Source organism: Palaemon carinicauda, chromosome 15 (assembly GCF_036898095.1).
Source record: "Palaemon carinicauda isolate YSFRI2023 chromosome 15, ASM3689809v2, whole genome shotgun sequence".
Taxonomy (NCBI): domain Eukaryota; kingdom Metazoa; phylum Arthropoda; class Malacostraca; order Decapoda; family Palaemonidae; genus Palaemon; species Palaemon carinicauda.
The window spans coordinates 77529138-77553862 of record NC_090739.1 but is presented as its reverse complement, the minus strand read 5'-3'; the positions used below and the strand labels follow the sequence as shown (position 1 = coordinate 77553862).

Genomic DNA, 24725 nt, shown 5'->3' with positions numbered 1-24725 from the left:
TTAGTTTATGAATCTAATTGTATTTGTTGACTTTTCAGCTTTTTGTAGAACGATTCCTTTCGGGGTTTTCGTTCTTTCCTTAGTGAACATTCATATTTGAATTACATAATTATAATTGTTATAATTCTGTGTTTGATACAGCTCTCCTTCCGTGAGTGTAAGTGGTTTTGAGGGCACGTGCCTGTTGTGTAATTCTTGGGTTCTTTTCCCTCGGGATTCCTCTTCGGAGTCTTCCCAGGGGAATGAATGTTAACTAATGACTTTTGTTTTTTTTATTATTCACAGTTAACGATCTAGTCTCGTTTGTGTAATGTGACAACGAAGCGAGCTGTCTTGTTGGGGCCTGGGGTGTCTGCTGTTGTTGCCTCCCCTATAGATCTTCGTCAGGGGCGTTTCTCCTTCTCCTGGAAGTGCTCCCGTGACGACTGACAGCTCTCCAGTTCATTTTAGAACACTCAGGAGGCTCGCCTCCTAGGGTGGGTAACTTCCCTTCCGAGGGAAGTTTTCCCGTCCAGGCTTGAGTTTTTCCCCTTCGGGGGGAACTCCTCTTGCCTTTATTTTGTTCCTGCTCCTCCGGCGGTTATGCTCTTGGTGCTGAGCGACCGCTTTTGTAACCTTGCTCAAGGGGCTGAGTGGTTGCAAGCTCGGACCATGGATTTCGTGCGACTATGCTCTTGGTGCTGAGCGGTCGCACCTGCAGTTACGCTCAAGGGGCGGAGCAACTGCAGGAGCCCCTCTTCTGAGGATTGCTCTTTTTAGGTCACTTGTTGACCCGTCTCTTCTACGAAGTGTTCCTCTTTCGTTTGCGAGGGAGGACACTCATAGAGACTCCTCTTCAGAGGACTCTTCTGCTGTTGTTGCTGATGTTGCTGAAGGCTCAGTCCCCTTCGGGGGGCTTCCGAGCCCTACGGTCTCTCCTGCGAGTGCTACTTCCCCGCGGGGGAGTTCACCTCAGAGACACCTCTTCGGAGGACTCCGTCTGCTGTTGTTGCTGTTGTTGCTGAAGGCTCAATCCCCTTCGGGGGGCAGCTAAACCCTACGGTCTCTCCCGCGAGTGCTTCTTCCCCGAGGGGGAGTGCACCACAGATTCTCCTCTTCGGAGGACTCCGTATGCTGTTGTTGCTGAAGCCTCTGTCTCCTTCGGGGGGCAGTTGAGCCTATGGTCTCTCCTGCGAGTGATTCTCCCCTGGGGGGGAGTTCACCACAGAGATTCCTCTTCGGAGGACTCCTCCTGCTGTTGTTGCTGAGGGCTCAGTTTCCCTTTGGGGACAGCTGATGCCTACGGTCTCTCCTGCCAGTGACTCTTCCCCTCGGGGGAGTTCACGTTCAGAGACTCCTCTTCGGATGTCGGAGGGTGTTGCACCTGTCCGAGGTCGTCTTCATCTTTGTTCGTCGTTCTCCGCAGAGGACCCTCCTCGTCAAGTTCCGACCGTTGCAGCTGCTCTACTCCTGCCAGACCTTCTAGTCTTCACCTCCGTTCCTGGACGCAGATGCGCAGTGGGCGCCAACTCACCCTGTTTACAACGGGCACCGGTCCCTTCGGGGCTAAGGGGCTTATTCCACAGTGTGGGTAAGTCCCTTAAGTGCCAGGTTTTTTCCTGCGCGCCCGCGCGCAATAGCGCTCTAGCGCTCGCCTGCTGTGGACCACGATCTCCGGTAATTGAGTCTCGCCGTAGATCTTCTTCCTGCTCGCCAGCGCTCCACTGTACTTCTGTCCTTCTGTGCGCCAGCTCTCTTCAGTTCGCCAGCGCACACCTGCGCGCCCTTTCCTGCTACGCGCCATGGGCGCCAACGGTTTCCTGAACGCCCAGGATCACCTGCTTGCCAGCACGCATCAGCGCTCCCCTTCCTGATGCACCTGCGCTCCTTCTGATTAGCGCGATGCGCGCTAACGTTCGCCCTCTCGCCCATGATCTACCAGACCTGGGCGCAGGCAAGAAGATTTCCTTCGCCTTCTCGCCGACGACCTTTTCTAGTCTCTTACGCGTCAGCGATCTCCTACGCGCCCGCGCGATTCTTCGCCTGCGCGCTAGCGTTTTTAACATACCACCGCTCGCCAACGCGCCATCGCACCATCGCTTGCCAACGCGCCTTCACTCGCCTACGGGCCATCGCTCGCCAAGACACGCCATCGCTCGTGAACGCGCCATCGGTCTCCCGGCCGCCTGCGCTCGACTGCGCGCCCACGCGACTGCGCACCCACGCGACCGCGCACCCATGCGACCGCGCGCCTACGCGACCGCGCGCCCACGTGCCCGCGCGCCTACATGCCCACGCGCCTACACGCATGCGCTCCCGCGCACATACGCACCCATGTTCGCCCGCGCGCGAACCAACGGTTTTCCATCGCGCCAGCGCGATTCCCGCCAGTAAGCCATCGATCGCCAACGCGCCGTCGCTCGCCTACGCGCCATCGCTCGCCTGCGCACTATCGGATTCCGACCGCCAGTGCTCGCCCTTCCAACCACGCTCGCCCACCTTCTGAGCCCCCTAGCGCACTTTCGTCTGCGCGCCCACGTTCGCCCACGCGCGAATTTGTGATTTACCATCGCGCGAACGCCAGGGCGATTGCAACCGCGATTCCCGTCGGGGTTTCGCAACACGGGCAACCTGGCGAGTCTTCTTGAGCGCGTATTTCCAGAACACGGTCTTCAACCCGTAAAGGCAGAGCATGGCATGTGCAAGAGCAGGAAGAATCTTCAGGAAGGTCTGAGCAACATTCTTCTTTCCAGAACCTGGTTTAGCCCTTCCTCCCCACCATTCCCTGGAAGGGTCTTGCCAGGGAGTTTTTCTTTCGAGATTTCTCCACCGGGCAGGGGGTGACTGGTTTAGCCCTTCCTCTTCACCATTTTGTGGAAGGGGCTTACCAGGCCTTTCCCTCCCCGATTGCGACCCGAGGATTTGTACAAGGAAGCTCCAGGAAGATCATGGGTACTTTCCTTCTCTCGGGCTCAAGCACCTTTGCGTTCCGTTGCCAAGTTTCGAACTTGTGGGCAAACTCGATGTTGGAGCATCTAGACGCAGTGACCGAGGGCTTCCTCTCGTGAGTCCCATCTGTGGATGTCGACAAGCTCAGACACTCTTCCATCCTTGGGAAGAGCTTGTTTGAGCCCAAGGACAGAGAAATGGACAGCTGTTGTGCGGAGGAAGTCGAATCCCGTTTTCACTCCTCCAAGGCGCTTACTTCCAGACCCTGCAAGCCTCCGACGCCTCTTCATTCAGCCTCGTGAGCCTAGGTTATCGGAACCGGCTACGGCAGCTAAGACAAGGTGTACACTAGCAGTCCCCTCCTGTCAGGGACTGGTAGGACGGGAAGTTCTCCCGGGGAGGCATAATCCTAGAGGGAGCGGCCGAGTTCACAAACTCTAGGATTGGCAACCCCCCTTGCAGGTCTCCCGCTGGGGGGATGCCTAAGGTTACTCGTCCGGATAACAGCTTCCCGATGCCGATTCCTGCACGATCTCCGTGATCAGCCAAGGATATCGCGCCTCGCTCTTAACATCTCTCCTCCACTGTCAGGGAATCCAGTGTCGCTGAGCCTCTATGCCATGGGGTCGGCAAGAGGTTTGCCCCTTGGGCAGAAGGAACCATGCTTTAGGAGAATTTCCTCCATAGGGTTGTTGACGGCTTCTCCCCCCGGCTTCTTCAGTCGATCCTTTCTTGTAGGAAAGCATCTGAGACGGGAGTTCCGTCATCGACCTCTCATCTCTGATCAAGTTTGTCGAACAAACTTCGTCCAGCGTGGAACAGCAGAGTCAATCAGACTGGTAGCGAGACGGCAAGACTCCTTATGCCCTGGATTGGAAGGACGGGTACTTCCAGGTCCCATTCCATCCATCTTCCAGGAAGCACTTGGAATTCAGCCTAGACTACAGATGTATCTGCTTAAGATGCTGTGTGGCGATCCCGCCGCAGCATCGCAGGTTTTCACCAGAGAACTCTCTCTGCTTTCCTCATGGCCACTCAGGAGCAGGCTTCCGCCTCCTTTGCTTTTTGGAGGTCTGGCTAACTCCGGTAGTCTCGGGTTCGACCTTCTTCAACACCGGGACAAGCTTCCGGGACTTTACCAAGAGTGAGGGATCATGGTAATTCGCAAGGAGCCTTCTCTACTTCTGGAGAGGGAGGTCTCAACCTTCCGGACTCACCAGTGGTAGCTTATACACCCCCCCTGGAACCCCCCCAAGCGGCGGCGCGAGCCCTAAACCACGCCCCTTGGGCGGAGTTACCAGGGACGAGCGGGTTGACTCGGCAATGGAAGTCACATTTCTGAAGTTGACTTCGGCACAGAACGTTCTCCTCTTTTTCCCTCCCGCTGCTCCCAACATATATTTGCTGGTTTTCATTATTCTGCACTCAGCAACCAGAGTAATATCTCAGCCCACGGCTTAATTATGGCTAGGCAAATTCTTACTTCCGTGGAGGTGCATCGGCTTAGCGAAGACTCCAGCGAAGAGGAGAACGTAATCAGTAACGAAAAACGAACACAATCGACTGCAGGAAGTGATATGCCTTCTAATTCTGATATCGTAAATATGTTACTCCAACAGAATCAAACACTTATGAAAATCATTCAGAAAAGGTAAGGTTTTAAATTCTGTTTACAACGAAAACGTCATATGGAAAGCAGCTGATTTAGACTAATGACGTCACAAATGCAAATGGCGGCCCCATACGTAAGGTTGTTATGATTTGAATGCTTAGAGCAGGCACTTCCGAACATAGCGTAAGTAGCTTAAGCAAAGCATGTGCATGATTACAACACGATTAATTGGTGTAAACAAACTAAATACTCCAATTTTTATATATAACAAAATTATAATTAAGTATACAAAACAAATTGCTTGCCTGACACATCAAAAGCACGCAGCTTAATAGGCAGTAGGCTAGACCACAGGTAAGTTCGAGTTTACATTTCTCGCTTTAAACCTATCGACACTAGCCTAGGCCCTGGGGGGCGATCTGATAAGGGTTACATATGAGGCAGGTCTAGTTTATTAATAATAACAGATATAAACTTATCATTCACTTAAATATGGCACTGAATTAACCTAAGAGGGCTATTTGAGTCGTGAACCCCATTGCCTGACTTCAGCCTTCTAGGTCCGCTGCTGTCCATATTTACTATACCTGTTGAACAAACATTTAAATTAATCTATGGTAAATAAATCACTGATATTAAACATTCATCTCGGCAGAAGTGGTTCACCTGCTAAGAAGAATGAGGCTCCCCCTCCTACTAAGCGCTCAAGACGATCACCTGAATTACCTGAAAGTGCAAATTTAGACCTCTTTTCCTTTTATAATAATGGAGATGAAAGTGATTATGAGGATTTCAACCTTCTTACCTTCCATAAACCCATTCCTTCATATATTTCCACCAATTTCAAAGCTGAACCATCTTTTCATAGAGAAGGGAAAATTCAATTGAATAATTCACTAGTAGCATTAACTTTCAGTGAAGGCCATAGTGATAACCGGTATAAATTCTTTGTTAGTAGTCAAAATAAGGAGTTCTCAGACTTTTTTACATTAATTAATACGCCAAAGTTGAATTTCTGGCCTGAAGGTAAGGTATTTGATGACAGCTATAAGAGAAAATTTTTTATGACATAGAAAATATTAAAATGAGTATTTCTGCCTTTCAAGGGCATGCAGCACTGGCACACATTGTATACCCCTCCAAAGTAAATGACATTGATTTTTTGTCCAAGATTATTATTGGTCCCCTAAGAAGGAGCATAGACTTCATACAAAATTTGATAAGAAATTTCAGAAGCAGAGCACTTCCTAGATACCTCAAGGAAGAAATAAGAGATCTTATAATCAAAGCAGACATTAAAGAAGTTTGGAATTTAACTGAAGACCAAAAATCAGCCATTGCTGCCTGCTTTCACAAGGGTCCCCTCCTCAGAGGAGGGGCAGCAAACTTCAGGGGTAGGAAATTCAACTTTGGGGGCAGATTTCAGGGAAGAAGGTTCAGTTTCCTCAAAGGTAACCCTAACTTTAGATTCAAGTCTCAGCCGCTTAGAAGAGGTAATAGGCGAGGTGGGTACAGGGGGGGGAAGGTTACAAAATGGACAAGCTAATAGTTCAGGAGCCAGAGAAAAGAAAGACCCTAGAAATTGAGCCATGCTCCGCACCAGTTCAAAGAGAGATTTTTTCAGCACCAATATTCTATGCACCAGTTGACAACGATGTTTACTTTGCACCAGTTAATAATGAGCTTTGCTCAGCACCAGTTAATGAGCTTTGCTCAGCACCAGTTAATAACGAGCTTTGCTCAGCACCAGTGGTTAATGAGCTTTGCTCAGCACCAGATAATAACGAGCTTTGCTCTGCACCAGACCATCATGACATTGGGCCAAATGCTATAAATCAAGATAGAAGTAAAGAGACCTTGCCTTTGGCCTCAAACCCAATGAATAACTCCTCCCAGAGCCCCCCAGAGAATAGGATAGGTAAGTCATTATTGATGAATATTGATAGTTGGAGAAAGCTTCCTAATGCCTCTTTTGCTTGTAAAATTATCAATGAAGGGGTGAGAATTCCGTTTAATAATAAACTTAAAGCCCAGAGGTCATTAAAAAGAACAGGTAAAGATAGATTTTATTCAATTAACAAGCGTAAAATATTGTAAAGTGAATATGACAGACTGCTAAAACTAGGTGTCATAGAGCAGATCCCCAGAACTTCCTTTTACTACTCCAACCACATATTTTATAAATTAAAACCAGATGGAACAGTACGACTAATCTTTGACATGAAGGTGCTCAACACCATGATTAAAAAACCTTCTTTTACCATGCTCAAGGCCAATACTATATTTCCCTATCTACATCTAAACTCTTGGGCCTGCAAACTAGATTTAAAAGATGCTTATTGGCACATTCCATTACATGCAAGTAGCCAGAAATTTCTAACCTTCAAACTAGGTAAAAGGAAGTTCAAATGGACTGTGATACCCTTTGGACTAAAGACAGCACCTTATTATTTTTTCAAAGATAATGTACACGGTGATCAAGTATATTAGAAATTCATATAACATCTTAGTATTCAATTATCTTGATGACATTCTCATATTAGCAAAAGATTATATAAAATGTAAAAATCACATTCAGCTAGTCATTAAAATCTTGTCAGACTTAGGATGGAATATATCACTTAAAAAATCTACAATTGAACCGACTCAAAGAATTGAATTTTTAGGAGTGCATTACAATATGATTAAGAAAACTATGAATCCCAGTGGGAAAAACATAGAGAAGTGTGTCGAATTGGCCAAAGCTTTCTCCAACTCTGTTAAATCTGACCTGCATTCCTATCAAATGTTAATCGGAGCTTTAAATTTTAGTGCATCCTATACAAGCTTGGGAAGATTCCATCTTAAATATCTCCACAGATACCACAGTTATTTTAGTTTAGGGTACAAAATCATTCCCCACACCTTCAAAAAATACCTAAAGCCATGGGAACAGAGACAAATGTACAGAGAGGTTAACATTCCAAAACCACAGATAGATGCAGAACTTTTCACTGACGCTTCCAACCAGGGTTGGGGAGGTGCATTAGTAATAGCGGGTAATATGCTCTCAATAAATGGAACTTGGACAAATGAAGAATCCTCCCTTCACATCAATGTAAGAGAGTTATTAGCTTGCTTCTATTCTTTGGAACACTTCATCACAAGGTTATACAACAAGGTAGTCTTAATACATGTTGATTCAAAGGTTACTAATTGTTGGCTAAGGAAACAGGGTAGTATCAGAAACAAGTTAGCTCATGAACTAGTCAGGAAAATACTTAGTACCATGAAAGATCACAACATACAGATAAATTCCAGATGGATCAGGGGAGTAAGTAACACCATCGCAGACTCACTTTCCAGGGACCTGGGTTCCATTCACACAGAAACTTCCCTCAGTGACAGTCTATACTCCTTAATCTGCTCTGACTTCAATTTCACCCCGGAAATAGATCTGTTCTCAAATGGCTTCAATATTAAGTGCAAAAAGTTTTGTTCATCTCTTCCAAACCAAAAAGCCATCAGCAATAATGCACTTACGATTAGCTGGAAGGGATCAACACCGCTCTATGCCTTTCCACCAGGATTCTTACTACACAAAGTAGCCTTTAAAATCTATAAAGAATGCAATAATAATATGCTTTTCTGCACCATATCGCAGGGGACAGAACCATGGATTCCATTAGTGAAGTCAGTCGCGAAGCAGCACAAACGATATATTGTGAAGATCGAAGACTACCAGATAGTTCTCAAGGATTGTATCTCACCCTCAGCAAAGCTCCAATCAACTTTGATCGCCTTCAAAATTTAAAGGATCAGCTCCCTAACGTCTTTCCTCCTGAGGTTTGCTCCAAAATTGCTGTCAGCTTGAGGGACAGCTCCTTGCACAAGTATGAAAACCTATACAACATTTTTAAAAGTTTCATTCACAAGGAGTATGGAAGAGACAACAAATTCCCCCTGTTAGCAATTATTTTATTTTTCAATCACCTTATAGACAAGGGACTGTCTTACAACACCCTGAAGAGCTACAGAGCAGCTTTAGGTCCTATCTTGTCAGGTTATTTCCCAGGTTACTGTCTTGCAGAAGACAAATATGTCAAAGCAATGATATCGGGAGTTAATAGAAGGAAACCTAGAAATTCTCACCAGTTCCCTGGCTGGGATCTAGACAAAGTAATCTCGTTTCTTAACACCACGAGAGATAACTCTACCTTACTACTGACACAGAAAACCTTGTTCCTAGTAGCCTTAGCTTGCCCTTTAAGGGCAAATCAATTTAACGATCTCTGCATTTCCAGGAGCACTTTCACCCCAGAACACATTGTCTTACGGAACCACCCTTCCTTCATGGCCAAAAACCAAAAGAACAACTACACGCCAATAGAGATCAGCTTTAGGAAGCTTCCTAACAGACCAAAAATATGTCCAGTCAGACAATTGAACTTCTATTTGGAATACACAAACAAAGTCTGTATGGAAAGAAACATAGACAGGAAAGACCACATATGGCTAGATGAACACTTCAAGATAATGTCTCTACAAAAAATGAGACAACTTTTTAGGGAGTGCATTTTCAGAGCCGATCCAAATGCAACTAAACAGTCAACGAATTTCCACTCTATAAGGGGTCAAGCTTCATCAAGACTGCTATACAATGGAGTATCTATACAAGAAATCATGTCCAGAATGAATTGGAGAAGCGACTCTGTCTTCAGCTCTTACTATGCTCTCCTCGGCTTACAGGGAGCTTTCGATGCTGTGGTCGCTGGACTTCATCTTCAAGCCCCCTGAAGCATCTGCCTAGCTACCACTGCTGAGTCCGGAAGGTTGAGACCTCCCTCTCCAGAACTGTAAGTTTACTTGTGAACGAAGGTTCTGGAGTGGGAGGTGAGACCTTCCGGACTCAAAGTCTGGGTCACCCTCCAACCCTTCCCCCGTGAGCCGAGGAGACCGTGTACTTAGGAGGGAATATTCTAACAACTTCATAATTCAACAGAGTAGGCTATATACAAGAACACACACATACAATCACTATTATTCCACAGAAAACAAACTAACTGGAATCTTTCAATATTCATATCAACCAAGAGAGCACAAGAAGATTGAATTTACTAGTAAAAAGACCTTTATGTCCAACAATTTGCACCTTCACAGTAATTCCTTCATAACTTGCACAACCAAGGTAAGCTCAACCACTTCTGTGTTATTTTTTGTTCTATTACAACTTCAAAAATGTGACTTCCATTGCCGAGTCAACCCGCTCGTCCCTGGTAACTCCGCCCAAGGGGCGTGGTTTAGGGCTCGCGCCGCCGCTTGGGGGGGTTCCAGGGGGTGGTGTATAAGCTACCACTGGTGAGTCCGGAAGGTCTCACCTCCCACTCCAGAACCTTCGTTCACAAGTAAACTTACAGTTCTACCTCAACATCTGGAATATCTAGCCATGATATTGACTCCTTCTCCGAGCCTTCCCTTCAGTTGACTGTGGCAAGGCTGAGGAGAGTCGCAGAACCTTTTCTCAGTCAAGGAGAGCTTCCAGCCCTATCTTGGAACGTTTCCTGGGTCACCTTTCCTCATTGACCCGTCTAAGTCCCGAACGGTCGCCTCAGGATAAGTTCCCTGTTAGGCAGCCCAAGTTCTGGTCGAATCAAAGCAATGATTAACCGGACTTTCTGGCCCCTATGGGACCAGCGGAACGATTAGACCTGCAATGGGGGTTGACCTATGGAACCTCTTGCATGGGAGTGGATATTCTCGTCCTTTCCCCGCATTTGATGCTGTTCTCGGATTCGTCAAAGAAAAAGGGGGGGGGGGGGTTCATGTTCTGGTTCAGGCCTATGGTCAGGACCTGAAGGGTACCTCCTCATCATTCAGGTAGGCTTAGAGGCCGTAGTCTGGCCCTTCTACAAATCCTACAGATTCTGCCGAGTCGCTCCGAGTGCGACAACTCCATGGTACTGGCGTATTCCAACTAGCAGGGAGGTATATTTTCATACTTTCGCATCTTGCAGTAGAGATACTGAGATGATCCGAAGTCCACTCAATACCACTATCGGCTCGCTCATTCCGGGCAGAGGAATGTTCCCTCCGACAATCTGAGCAGAGCCTCACAGATAGAGAGTACCTGGGGGTCTTTGGCCTCTAGTAACCAGCAAGTCCTGGCCTGGGGGACCTGATCACGACAGCCTGGAACTTCAAGCTGCCGCTGTACTTCCCCCCCAGTCTCAGACCCCAAGACTCTTTGGCAAGATGCTTTCCGGTGACGGTGGGACAGCATCGACGCCTACGTCTTCCCACCAGTGGCTACGCTAGTCATTGCCAGAGCAGCCACGGAGAACAGGAACCTTCTCCAAAAGGGGGGCATGAACTCGAAGAGGAAATCTTCCTCGGACGGAGGTCCCCAGCCCAAAAATAAAAAGGCAAGGAGACCACGCAGACCTGCACAACTTCCTGCCGTGACTATGACCACGATGCCTCGGACCACCTTTCAGATGGTCCCTCAACAACTGGTAGCCAAGTTGCCAGTTTTCAACCCTAACTTTGAGAGGCAGTCAACTTCCTTTCGCCCCAGTCAGAAAGAAAAAGGCCCTTAGAGAATTTCTCACGGAGGTAACTCCTCTCGGGGCCGAGGAGGACGTGGTCACGAAACAAATCTGCAGGACCCCCAAGCTATGAGGGGTTCTAGGTAGGGGGCAGACTGCATCACTTTCGGGATTGCTGGACCTTCGATCCCTGGCCCCACAGCCTAATCACGAATGGACTCGGATGAAAATGGAGCAGAACTCCCCTGTTTTCCAGAATTCTTCCAACACTCCACCCCTTTTTTGGAAGAATATACCTCAGAACTCTTGAACAAGAAGGTATTAAGGAAAGCGAAGTCCATCAAGTTCCAGGGAAGGCTGTTTTGTGTTCCCGAGAAAGACTCGGACAAACTCAAAGTCATTCTAGACTGGTCTCCACTCAACATGTTCATCGAGAACAACAAGTTCCGGATGCTTACTTTACAACACATAAGGACCCTTCTGCCAAAAGGGGCGTATACGGTCTCAATAGACCTAGCAGATGCTTACTGGCATCTTTCAATGAGTCGCCCTTTCTCTTCCTACCTAGGATTCAAACTACAGAAGTTTGTCTTCAGAGCAATGCCCTTCGGACTGAACACAGCCCCAAGGATATTCTCGAAGCTAGCAGACACAATCGTCCAACAGCTACGCTCCAAAGGAATTCAAGTGGTAGCATATCTAGACGATTGGCTGGTATGGGCAGCATCCAAGACTACTTGTCTGCAAGCAGCCAACAAGGTGATCCAGTTCCTGGAACACCTGGGCTTCAAGATCAATCGCAAGAAGTCTCGTCTCTCTCCAGCTCAACAGTTCCAGTGGCTAGGAATCCAATTGGACTTAAAGTCACACCTCCTCTCCATTCCATCCAAGAAGAGGAGAGAAATAGCGGGATCTGTCAGGAGACTAATCTGTCACAAGAGGATTTCAAGATGCCTTCAGGGAAGAGTATTGGACTCTCTCCAGTTTGCAGCAGTGACAGACCCGGTGCTAAAAGCACATCTGAAAGATGCGTCAGGAGTCTGGAGGAAATACAAATCAAACGCTCGAAGAGATCAACTAAGGTTGACCCCGACCTTGTTGCGCACGCAGTTAAGGCCGCGGTCAACAGCCAAGAGCCTAGCATGGACAATTCCCCTGCAACCACCACAACCATCAGTGGTGATACACACGGATACCTCCTTGGAAGGATGGGGAAGCCATTTTCACGACAAAAAAGTGCAAGGGAATTGGTAGCACCAGTTCAAAACCTTTCATATCAACATTTTGGAAGATATGGCAGTTTTCCTGATGTTGAAGAAACTATCCCCTCGCAGATTAATCCACATCAGTTTGTTTCTGGACAACGAGGTGATAGTGTCTAAATCGACAAGGCTCGACATCACCCCACATCAACCATGTGATATTAGCCATCTTCTACCTGGCAAGGAGGAAGGGATGGCACCTATTAGCAGTTCACCTACAAGGGTTCCGCAATGTAACGGCGTAGGCTCTATCCAGGCGAAAGCTCATAGAGACAGAATGGTCCCTAGACGCAGATTCATTCTCCTTCATCTCGGAAAAAGTCCTGGAACTGCATATCGACCTCTTTGCAACGAGCGACAAGAAACTACCTCGTTACGTAGCCCCTTGTATGGACCCTAAAGCAGAGGCCATGGACGCCATGTCCCTCGGCTTGAACAGGTGGAATCGCATTTACCTGTTTCCACCAACCAATCTCCTGCTAAAAGTCCTCGACAAGCTAAGATCCTTCAGAGGGACAGCAGCAGTAGTGGCCCCCAAATGGCCCAAAAGCAATTGGTTCCCTCAAGTCCTATAGCTGAAACTGAAGCTGTTTCCTCTGCCGGATCCAGTACTATCTCAACTGGTCCAGAAGTCGACTGTCTACGCTTCATCCTCGAGAACCAACAACCTACATCTCATGATTTTCTCGCCATAGCTGGGAACAAAAAGTTTGGAGTCTCGAAGGATAAAGTTGACTTCATCGAAGAGTACAAGTCAAGTTCGACTAGGAGACAATATGAATCGTCATGGAAGAAATGGGTTTCCTTTGTGAAAACAAGGAATCCGACAGAGATATCGATAGATTTCTGTCTAGCATTCTTCATATACCTACACGAACAAGGCATGGCCTCTACTACAATTACCTCCTATAAATCGGCCCTGGCTAGACCACTAATGTACGCTTTTGAGGTGGACCTCTCCAGTGAAATCTTTAATAAGATCCCAAAAGCATGGGCTAGACTCAAGCCAGCAACCCCACCAAAGCCCATCACGTGGTCTTTGGACAAAGTCTTGCACTATGCTTCGAACCTAAACAATGAGGATTGTATTCTAAAGGATTTAACACAGAAAGTCATTTTTCAATATTAAACTTAGCCGGTGATTATATAAGCTGCAGCTCTGCTGCCCGACAGAAAAACCTACGGTCAAAATACGCCAGCGATCGCTATGCAGGTAGGGGGTGTACATCAACAGCGCCATCTGTCTAGCAGGTACTCAAGTACTCCATGTAAACACAGAACCAATTTTCTCTCTGTCGTGCCACCGGCAAGACCTACTAAATTCGCTGTTGCTTACTGGATTGGTTTTCACAGATTTTGGTGAAGTACACATTTCTAGTTATTAGCTTTCGCTTTGCAGAGGTTATCTTCAATACATCCTTGCTTTCTTTTATTGATTTTGGATTATTTGTTGACGACTTTGGATAGATTTTGAATTCCCCTTTGACTAATTCAAGATGGCTGACCCTTCTCAAGTCCCTAAATACAGAAAGTGTAGTGCTAGGGACTGTTCAAGGCGTCTTCCGAAGGCCTCTATCGATCCGCACACCGTTTGTTCCAATTGTCGGGATAAAGTCTGTCAATTGGAAGATCGATGTGAGGAATGCGTTGGGCTTTCGGAATTCGATTTTCTCGAATTCCTGAAATATTCACGTAGGGTAGAGAGAGATAGAGTCAGGAGAAGTTCATCTCGCTCCGTTGATATTTCCTCTCCTCATGCCCCACAACCTTTTCCTTCCCCTGTAGTGGTTGCTCCTGATCCCCCTTCTAGCACTCAACAACCTTCGATGGCAGATATGATGCGTGCCATCCAGGCTCTGGGTGAGAGAGTCGAGTCATTGGCGAGTGACCGTAACCAACTCATGGCAGACGTCAAGGAGTTGAAGGGTAAGAGTGCAGTGGGTAGTTACAAAGTGAGTGCCAGTGTTGTGGAAAGTGTTGTGGATAGTGTTGCGCTTGAGGGTTCGTCTGTTCGTGCCTGTCGTCCTCCTAGTCCGGGACCTCTTGCAAGCTCCCAAGCCCAGGGGAGAAGCAATGTCGTACGACCAAAGGGTTCGAGAGGCTTTAATCAGCGAACAGACGTTCCCTCCGTGGTTTCGGACGTATCTATCCAAGATCGTCCCACCCACAAGAAGACGAGAGAGCCCATTTATTCCTCGTCTGCGGAAGATGTTTCTCGGCAGAAACAATGGACCAAGGTCTCACGGCCTCTTAAACGCAAGTCGGTCCCTTCCGCGCAAGTCCAACGGCCCAGTTGTAGCCACTGGGTCAGTTCGGACTCGCTGCAGTCTTCCGACGACTGCACACCTCCTAAGAGAGGCAAAGCGGTACCGCATCAGGCAGTAACACCGTCTGTTGCCGCACCTGCTACTGTAGACCCTAAGTGGTCTTTGCTGCAGACCATGCAGACTCAGTTGACGTCTTTAATGCAGGACTTTCGTGCGGAGAAGGTTGACGCTGCACCAACCGCTAGCCTACAACCACCTACGGTTGTGCGTCCAGTGGACGCTGAGGCTACCTTCTCCCGCACTCCAGCTGTGAGAGTCCCGCCACCCATGCGCTGCCAGCCGCATGTTGACGTTCAGCGACGCACGGAACCCTCCGTTGACGTTCGCGAGTTACAACAACAACCTAAGTTGTTTTGTTTTGACGCTGTGCGTCAACTTCCGCAACCCAGTGTGGTTACCACTACTCGCCCACAGCAGACTAGACAGTCAGGAGTAGACGCTTTGCGCCCCCGCGCTGCTATGGTAGTTGCCAGCTCACAGACTGGGCAACAGTTCCATGACGTTGCGTCCGGTGCAGTCACGCATGCACCCGTGCTGCCGGACTCAGTTGACCAGCCAACTCCTACTCCTTTGCCGCTTCCTCCTCAGTATTCAGATGATGGACTCTCTGATGATGACGACGCTGCACACATTGACGACCCGCATACGGACTTCGACGAACCCAAGACCACGCCTCCCTCCTTGGACTTTAGAAAAGTTCTTGCACTGTTCAGGGAGATGTATCCTGATCAGTTTGTTTCTGCGGCCCCACGCTCACCTCCATCTGAGTTCGCTTTAGGCACGCAGTCATCCGCGCCTGCCTTTACGAAGCTCGTCCTCGCCCGCTCGTCTAAGAGAGCTTTAAGAGTGTTGGGAGAATGGTTGCAGTCCAAAAAGCACCTTGGGAAGACAGCATTCACGTTTCCCCCTGCGAAACTCTCTTCCAGATCGAGCGTCTGGTATGCCACGGGAGAAGTTCTCGGCTTGGGAGTTCCTGCCTCTGCCCAGGGCGACTTCTCAAGCCTAGTAGACTCTCCCCGCAGGCTAGCCATGAGACGCTCCAAGATTTGTTGGACTCCTTCAGACTTAGACCATCTGATGAAAGGAGTGTTCAGAGCCTTCGAGGTTTTTAACTTTTTGGACTGGTGTTTGGGAGCGTTGAGCAGGAAGATCTCCCCTTCTGACAAGGATACTTCCATGCTCATTATGTCCTGCATGGACAAGGCCATACGGGACGGTTCCAGTGAGCTTGCGGCTTCGTTCGTTTCCGGGGTCCTCAAGAAACGGGAAAACCTTTGCTCCTTCTTGTCAGCCGGAGTAACACAGTGTCAGAGATCGGAACTTATGTTTGCCTCTCTCTCTAAGTGCCTTTTCCCAGAAGAGTTGATAAAGGAGATTGCTGCCTCCTAGATTCAAAAAGACACGCATGACCTGGTTGCGTCATCTGCTCGCAAAGCCACCCCTTTGCCTACCGTGTCTAGACCCAGGATGGACACTCCAGCGTCCAGGTTCATTCCGCCCTTTCGTGGCAGAGCCTCCAGCAGAGGAGGTGCTCGTGCTGAAGGGAGACGCGGGATTAAGAAGAAAGAAACCAAGTCCTTTAAGGGCAGAGTCTGACTGCCACATTCTTCAGACAGCAGTGGGAGCCAGACTCAAGAACTTCTGGCAGTCTTGGGAGAAAAGGGGCGCAGATGCACAATCTGTGAAGTTGCTCAGAGAAGGGTACAAGATCCCGTTTATACGCAAACCCCCTCTAGCAACGTCGCCCATCGACCTCTCTCCCAGGTACAGAGAGGAAGACAAGAGACTAGCTTTGAAGCAAGAGGTGTCCCTCTTACTAGAAAAGGGAGCGGTAGTCAAAGTCCGGGACCATCAATCTCCGGGCTTCTACAACCGTCTCTTCTTAGTGGTAAAGAAGACAGGAGGGTGGAGGCCGGTGCTAGACGTCAGTGCTCTGAATGTCTTTGTCACAAAGCAGACGTTCGCCATGGAGACGACAAAGTCTGTTCTAGCAGCGGTCAGGAAGGAAGACTGGATGGTCTCTTTAGACCTAAGGGACGCTTACTTTCACGTCCCCATCCACCCAGATTCCCAACCTTATCTAAGGTTCGTTTACGGGAAGGTTGTCTACCTATTTCAAGCCCTGTGCTTTGGCCTAAGCACGGCTCCTCTTGTCTTTACGAAACTGATGAGGAATATTGCCAAATTCCTGCATTTAGCGGACATCAGAGCCTCCCTCTATTTGGACGACTGGCTTCTAAGAGCTGCTTCAAGTCGTCGCTGTCTGGAGAATCTAGAGTGGACTCTAGATCTGACCAAGGAATTGGGTCTCCTGGTCAATATGGAAAAGTCCCAACTGGTTCCATCCCAAACTATAGTGTACTTAGGGATGGAGATTCGCAGTCAAGCTTTTCGGGCTTTTCCGTCGGCCCCCAGAACAAGTCAAGCCCAAGGATGCATCCAGAACATGCTAAAGAAGGACCGATGTTCAGTCAGACAGTGGATGAGTCTGATAGGGACGCTTTCATCCCTGGAACAGTTCATCGCGTTAGGGAGACTGCACCTCCGTCCCCTTCAATTTCACTTAGCTGTGCACTGGAAAAAGGACAAGACGCTAGAAGCGGTCTCGATCCCCATTTCCGATAAGATGAAGTCATCACTGACTTGGTGGAAGGACAACATCCACCTCAGAGAGGGTCTGCCCCTGGCTGTTCAGACCCCCAACCACGTTCTCTTCTCGGACGCATCGGACACGGGCTGGGGTGCGACATTAGACGGTCGGGAATGCTCGGGATCTTGGAACTCGAATCAAAGAACGTTACATATCAACTGCAAGGAGCTACTGGCAGTTCATCTGGCCTTGAAAAGCTTCAAGTCCCTCCTTCTAGGCAAGGTGGTGGAGGTGAACTCAGACAACACCACGGCCTTGGCGTACATCTCCAAACAAGGAGGGACCCATTCTATGACGTTGTACGAGATCGCAAGGGACCTCCTCACTTGGTCAAGAGATCTAAACCTTTCTCTAGTAACGAGGTTCATTCAAGGCAACATGAATGTCATGGCGGACTGCCTCAGTCGGAAGGGTCAAATCATCCCGACAGAATGGACCCTACACAAGGATGTGTGCAAGAGACTATGGGCCACATGGGGCCAACCTACCATAGATCTCTTTGCAACCTCGATGACCAAGAGGCTCCCAAATTATTGCTCGCCAATCCCGGACCCAGCAGCAGTTCATATAGATGCCTTTCTACTGGATTGGGCCCATCTAGACCTTTATGCATTCCCCCCGTTCAAGATTGTCAACAAGGTACTGCAGAAGTTCGCCTCTCACGAAGGGACAAGGTTGACGTTAGTTGCTCCCCTCTGGCCCGCGAGAGAATGGTTCACCGAGGTACTTCAATGGCTGGTGGACGTTCCCAGAACTCTTCCTCTAAGAGTGGACCTTCTACGTCAGCCACACGTAAAGAAGGTACACCCAAGCCTCCACGCTCTTCGTCTGACTGCCTTCAGACTATCGAAAGACTCTCGAGAGCTAGAGGCTTTTCGAAGGAGGCAGCCAGGGCGATTGCTAGAGCAAGGAGGACATCCACTCTTAGAGTCTACCAGTCGAAGTGGGAAGTCTTCCGAAGCTGGTGCAAGTCAGTATCAGTATCCTCAACCAGTACCTCTGTAACCCAAATACCGTAGCTGACTTCCTTTTATACCTGAGGAAGGAAAGATCTCTTTCAGCTCCCACAATCAAAGGTTACAGAAGCATGTTGGCAACAGTCTTCCGTCACAGAGGCTTAGATCTTTCCAACAACAAAGATCTACAGGACCTCCTTAAGTCTTTTGAGACCTCGAAGGAGCGTCGTTTGGCTACACCAGGTTGGAATTTAGACGTGGTACTAAGATTCCTTATGTCAGAAAGGTTCGAGCCACTACAATCAGCCTCCTTTAAAGATCTCACTTTAAAGACTCTTTTCCTCGTCTGCTTAGCAACAGCTAAAAGAGTCAGTGAGATACACGCCTTCAGCAAGAACATCGGATTTTCATCTGAAACGGCTACATGTTCTTTACAGCTTGGTTTTCTAGCCAAAAACGAACTACCTTCTCGTCCTTGGCCGAAATCGTTCGATATTCCAAGCCTTTCTAATTTGGTTGGAAATGAACTAGAAAGAGTCTTATGCCCTATTAGAGCTCTTAAGTTCTATTTAAGACGAACTAAACCTTTACGAGGACAGTCAGAAGCTTTATGGTGTGCTATTAAGAAACCTTCTTTACCTATGTCAAAGAATGCAGTTTCCTATTATATCAGACTGTTGATACGAGAAGCTCATTCCCATCTGAATGAGGAAGACCATGCTTTGCTGAAGGTAAGGACACATGAAGTTAGAGCTGTCGCAACTTCAGTGGCCTTTAAGCAAAATAGATCTCTGCAGGGTATAATGGACGCAACCTATTGGAGAAGCAAGTCAGTGTTCGCGTCTTTTTATCTTAAAGATGTCCAGTCTCTTTACGAGAACTGCTACACCCTGGGACCATTCGTAGCAGCGAGTGCAGTAGTGGGTGAGGGCTCAACCACTACATTCCCCTAATTCCATAACCTTTTTTAATCTTTCTCTTGAAATGTTTTTTATTGTTGTTTTTTGGGTTGTCCAGAAGGCTAAGAAGCCTTTCGCATCCTGGTTGATTTGGCGGGTGGTCAAATTCTTTTCTTGAGAAGCGCCTAGATTAGAGGTTTTGATGAGGTCCTTTAGTATGGGTGGCAACCCTTAATACTTCAGCTCCTAGGAGTCGCTCAGCATCCTAAGAGGATCGCGAGGCTCAGTAAGGAAGACGTACTTAAAAAGGCAGAGTAATTGTTCAAGTCGACTTCCTTACCAGGTACTTATTTATTTTATGTTTGTTATTTTGAATAACTGCTAAAATGAAATACAAAATACTTAGCTCATAATAATGTAAACAAGTAATGCTGGTCTCTACCCACCCCCCTGGGTGTGAATCAGCTTATATAATCACCGGCTAAGTTTAATATTGAAAAATGTTATTTTTATTAATAAAATAAATTTTTGAATATACTTACCCGGTGATTATATATTAAAGGACCCTCCCTTCCTCCCCAATAGAGACCCAGTGGACCGAGGAGAAAATTGGTTCTGTGTTTACATGGAGTACGTGAGTACCTGCTAGACAGATGGCGCTGTTGATGTACACCCCCTACCTGCATAGCGATCGCTGGCGTATTTTGACCGTAGGTTTTTCTGTCGGGCAGCAGAGCTGCAGCTTATATAATCACCGGGTAAGTATATTCAAAAATTTATTTTATTAATAAAAATAACATTTTTCTGTTTGCAATAGCCTCATGGGCTAGAGTTGGTGAAATAGTGGCCTTATTCAGAAACGAAGGCCATATTCAGTTCCTAGACTCAGGAGAACTGAACCTTTTTCTTGATCCTGCCTTTCTTGCCAAGAACGAGCTACCTACTAAGAGGTGGGGTCCATGGAGAATCTGCCCACTGACGGAAGATGTCTCTCTGTGCCCAGTAGAGTGTCTTAAGGTCTATCTTCAAAGAACTTCAGACTTCAAGGGAGGACGGCTCTTCCTAGGTAAAACCTCAGGATCAAACCTACAGTATCTTTAAGACAACTGAGAGCGAAGCTCACCTACTTTATTCGCAGCGCGGATCCTGACAGTACACCCGCAGGTCACGACCCATTGAAAGACTCCGCTCATACACTGGGTGGAGATCATCCAGGGTTTTCTACAAACATTACGCGAAGCAAGTACATGAAATAAAACACTTTTTGGTGGCAGCGGGTAGTGTCATTAAACCCGTCGTTTAGTGCTGCAATAAACAGTGGACTGTTTTGGGACTTAACAGTGCATTGGGTGCATGGGCATACCTACCCTTTAGTGCAGATCACAGCGATAATCAACATACTGTTCTATATAGGTGCATATCTGACCAATACACCAGTGCCGAGTGAACGTTTGCGTCACAGTGTTTATGCATTTCCGAACATCTGAACATGTCAGATAGATTTGGTTTCACATCTCCAGTGAGTGGCATTATTCCAATGATGTATTTATATATTTTTTCTACACGAGAAAATATAGACTTTGATGTGTTGTAATGCTGGATCAGATTCATACTTTGTTGTAACTACATTTGATAAATTAGTTGCAAAATAAAATTCATAAAACGTATTTGCGTCTTATTACTGCTGTCTCAGTTACTGTATAGACTAATAAAAGATACTAGAATTTTATTTAATCCCTGTATAGGGCTTATAACTTGAAATCACAATAACGATTTCTGAAAGAACGAATCTTACATTCTCATGGTAAGTAAAAAAGGTAAGCTCCAAAGTTTTCCCTTTTTGTTTCTACGGAAATACAAACCTCGAATCCTTATTGTCGATATCGACATTTTCTCTGCCGGGGCCAGGAAGCACTAAACCAGCTCCAGGCTTAGTGGAAATGACAATCCTTATTGTTGATATCGACATTTTCTCTGCCGGGGCCAGGAAGCACTAAACCAGCTCCAGGCTTAGTGGAAATGACAGATCTCTGGAATTTCACATACAGGTCTAGTAGACCAGATAAGGAAATCTATTCAAGGTGGAAGGCACATACACAAACCCACAGCTAATAGTAATTTCAAGACAATTCTCTAGTATGCTTCCATCAGAACGACCTGCCCTGAGGCCAAAAAACGGATTTTGAGCAAAGTGAAAAATCTATTTTTGGGTGAGTGTGCCATGTCATCCTGATGGACCCACCCTTTGTCTGACCCCTCCCAAAATTACTTTATCTGCGGTCATTTCTGCTTAACGACAAAAAAAGGAATGGCGTCGTGGTATTAGTAAGGAAGGAGGTCCACCGGGTACCTAAAACGGCACCCCCCCTTCTTTTACCACTCTTCCCCCTTACATCAAAGAGTTAAATCTATTTGGGGTGAAGATTGCTACGTGTCGTATCTAGAATACGTCCCCTGATTTTATGCGATATCCTCTATTGGATACTCGCGCCAGGAGTTAGAATCCTGGAGACGTTCGGTTTAATTCTCTGGGAGTATCACTATAGCAAATATCCCTGAGAAGGCTACCTAAAGGAACCCTTCCGTAGGTAGTAGGTTGGCCTGGGCACCAACCGCCCGTTGAGATACTACCGCTAGAGAGTTATGGGGTCCTTTGACTGGCCAGATAGTACTACATAGGACCCTTCTCTCTGGTTACGGTTCTTTCCCTTTGCCTACAAAGACACCGAATAGTCTGGCCTATTCTTTACAGATTCCCCTCTGTCCTCATACACCTGACAACACTGAGATTGAGAAACAATTCTTCTTCACACAAGGGGTTAAATACTGCATTGTAATTGTTCAGTGGCTACTTTCCTCTTGGTAAGGGTAGAAGAGACTCTTCAGCTATGGTAAGCAGCTCTTCTAGGAGAAGGACACTCCAAAATCAAACCATTGTTCTCTAGTCTTGGGCAGTGCCATAACCTCTGTACCATGGTCTTCCACCGTCCTGGGTTAGAGTTCTCGTGCTTGAGGGTACACTCGGGCACACTTCTATCTAGTTTCTCTTCCTCTTGTTTTGTTAAAGTTTTTTTTTTTTATAGTTTTTATAGGAAATATTTATTTTAATGTTGTTACTATACTTAAAATATTTTACTTTTCTTTATTTCCTTTCCTCACTGGGCTATTTTCCCTGTTGGGGCCCCTGGGCTTATAGCATCCTGCTTTTCCAACTAGGGTTGTAGCTTAGCATTTAATAATAATAATAATAATAATCTGGACGACATGGCACTCTCACCCAAAAATAGATTTTTCACTTTACTCAAAATCCATTTTTTTAAGTCTGTTTTTCTCGACTTTGGCAAGAATTTCATCATACCAAAGAGAAAAAGACAATTTCTACATCTCACTAATGTAAGGAAGAAAAAAATTTTCTTTAAGAAAAGTTCAGATGTGGGTAATATCGGCAAAATTAGCAGTTAGTGAGGGAGAGATAATGAAGGACCGAGGTCTCGCCTAAATAAGCAAGATATTGAGTAAAAGGATCTTCTTTATGATTAAATTAGGATAAATAACTTCATTTTGGTTTATTGATATGCAAAAAAGGAATAATAATCATGATTTATTAATATTGTCTTTGTAAAAATACAAAGAAAAACTTTGAACGCCCATATCTCAAAACTATATCTATTGACCTTCAAATTCTATCTTTTCCCTTAGTTTTAAAGATATAGCATTGAAATTTGGTAGTATATAACTAAGAAAGACATTATTAAACAGTCAAATATTGCCATTTTTTTCCAATTTTTGTTTAATTTTTTTGTTTCTTAATTTTTTCTCTGATTTTTAGGGTTTATATTTTTACTATAATGAAAAAATTTATATCTAGCAAAAAAATTACTTTTAGAGATGTCCTAATCACTTTATTAAGTAGCATGAATGTCAAAGTCCTCTCCTTAAAAAATGGCAATAGCTGGCCGGCCCCCTTAAAGACTGGTGAAATGAACGAGTCAATTTGAATTTAAGGACTTGACTTGACCCATAAGTTTCTATTTAGTTTCTGATACATATAAGATGTATTTTTTTTTTTTTTCAATTTCTGAGTTCTTAGATTTTGATTATTTTTTTTTTTCAATTTCTGATTTCTTAGATTTTGATTATTTTTTTTTCCAGATCCTGTGATTGTCAATCCTACGGATTCTAGTCAGCCACCTTTGTAAGTACTGTAGTGCTGTTTTGTCATTTTTTGTTGGACTGTAGTGTTTTTTTTCACCAATGTTTATTGAAGAAATTTAGGAAATTGTACTTCTTATAAGATTTTATAGGGTTGTATAATAGCATATTGTATTTGCTCTTGATTACAAACTCAATTGACATGTAAATACTGTAGGTGAATATGCAAAGGATTTGTAATACAATTTCTGCAAAAAGGTGTTAACTATTCTAACAATAGGATTTCATTCCTATTTTGTATTTGTGAAGTTTAAAACTTTTAATTTTTAATTTGTTCTAACACCTAATATAAACCCATTTGCTCTTTATAGTAGTTATATAATTCTGCAAAAGATGAAACTAGCAAGAAGACTTTTTAGTGAGGTATAACCACCCACCGCTAGTTAGCAGGGGGAGGGGCATAGCGGGAGGTAGACAGGCCACCCTGCTCACACACACACACACACACACACACACACACACACACACACACTGGTGGTATGACATAACTGTTAACCCTTATTCAGGAAAATACAAACTGGCCTAAAACTTTGATTTAGTTTTCTTTACAGGAATGTATGTATTGTGAGGCTTCACTATGTGGATTTGTCCTGGCGTGGAAGGGCACCTTCATGTTATCCCCGGAGATGGATCCTAACACCTTTTGTCTTACATGCAGAGGTCACACTTGCATGCAGGAGTCTCTGTGATATACGTCGAGAGTGGCCATCTTCCCAGTGGGTGTTGTTCGATAGGCACTGGAAGAAGAATTCCAAAAGGGACTCTTCTCCTTTGAGGTTTTCCTCAAAGGCGAAGAAGTCCTGACATCTTCCTCCGACACCTTGTTCCCTCCTCATTGACTGCTCGATCGGTTTCCTATGGGGAATGGTCGAGTAAGAGTGATGGTCGTTTGACCTCTTGACAACCTTAAGTGCTGAGGACACCGCCACTTCCCCTAGTGAAGTGGCACCGCTCTCGGCTGTAGGGAAGTAACTTCCACTATCACTGTGAGTCAGCTTTAGTCTTCCTTTGAGATCCTGGGTACCCCTCTAAGGAATGGCTTTAGGAGGTTTTGCAGTTACGGATACAGTGGGATTACACACGTGCCTCCCCAGCCGTTGACTACAGTCTTCTCCCTCGAGACTACAGCGGTAATGCACTGAAAGAGCTTCTTGTGCCCCTAGCTGTAGCAACCTCTGCTTTTGCTCTCCCACCCTTCATTCGTTCTGCTTTGGCAGACGAACGAGAGCAGTTGCAGACTAGGATTCCTCGAAGTTATGATCCTCTTGAGGAGAACCCAGAAGCTGACTTTGGTCATATTCTGCAGATCACGAACTAGGATGCACGCCCCCAGACTGAGATTGCTAAGCGCACTG

General features: G+C 46.3%; 1 protein-coding gene across 2 annotated transcripts in view; it reads left to right on the top strand.

Annotated features, from left to right (window-relative positions):
* Positions 1-24725, top strand: part of Ire1 (serine/threonine-protein kinase/endoribonuclease Ire1) — a 388825-nt gene that overhangs the window by 30349 nt on the left and 333751 nt on the right. For both annotated transcript variants that reach the window (XM_068388550.1, XM_068388551.1), the window contains exon 3: positions 23311-23353. In XM_068388550.1, the coding sequence (XP_068244651.1) occupies positions 23311-23353 (43 nt within the window). The remainder of the gene's footprint in view (positions 1-23310; positions 23354-24725) is intronic.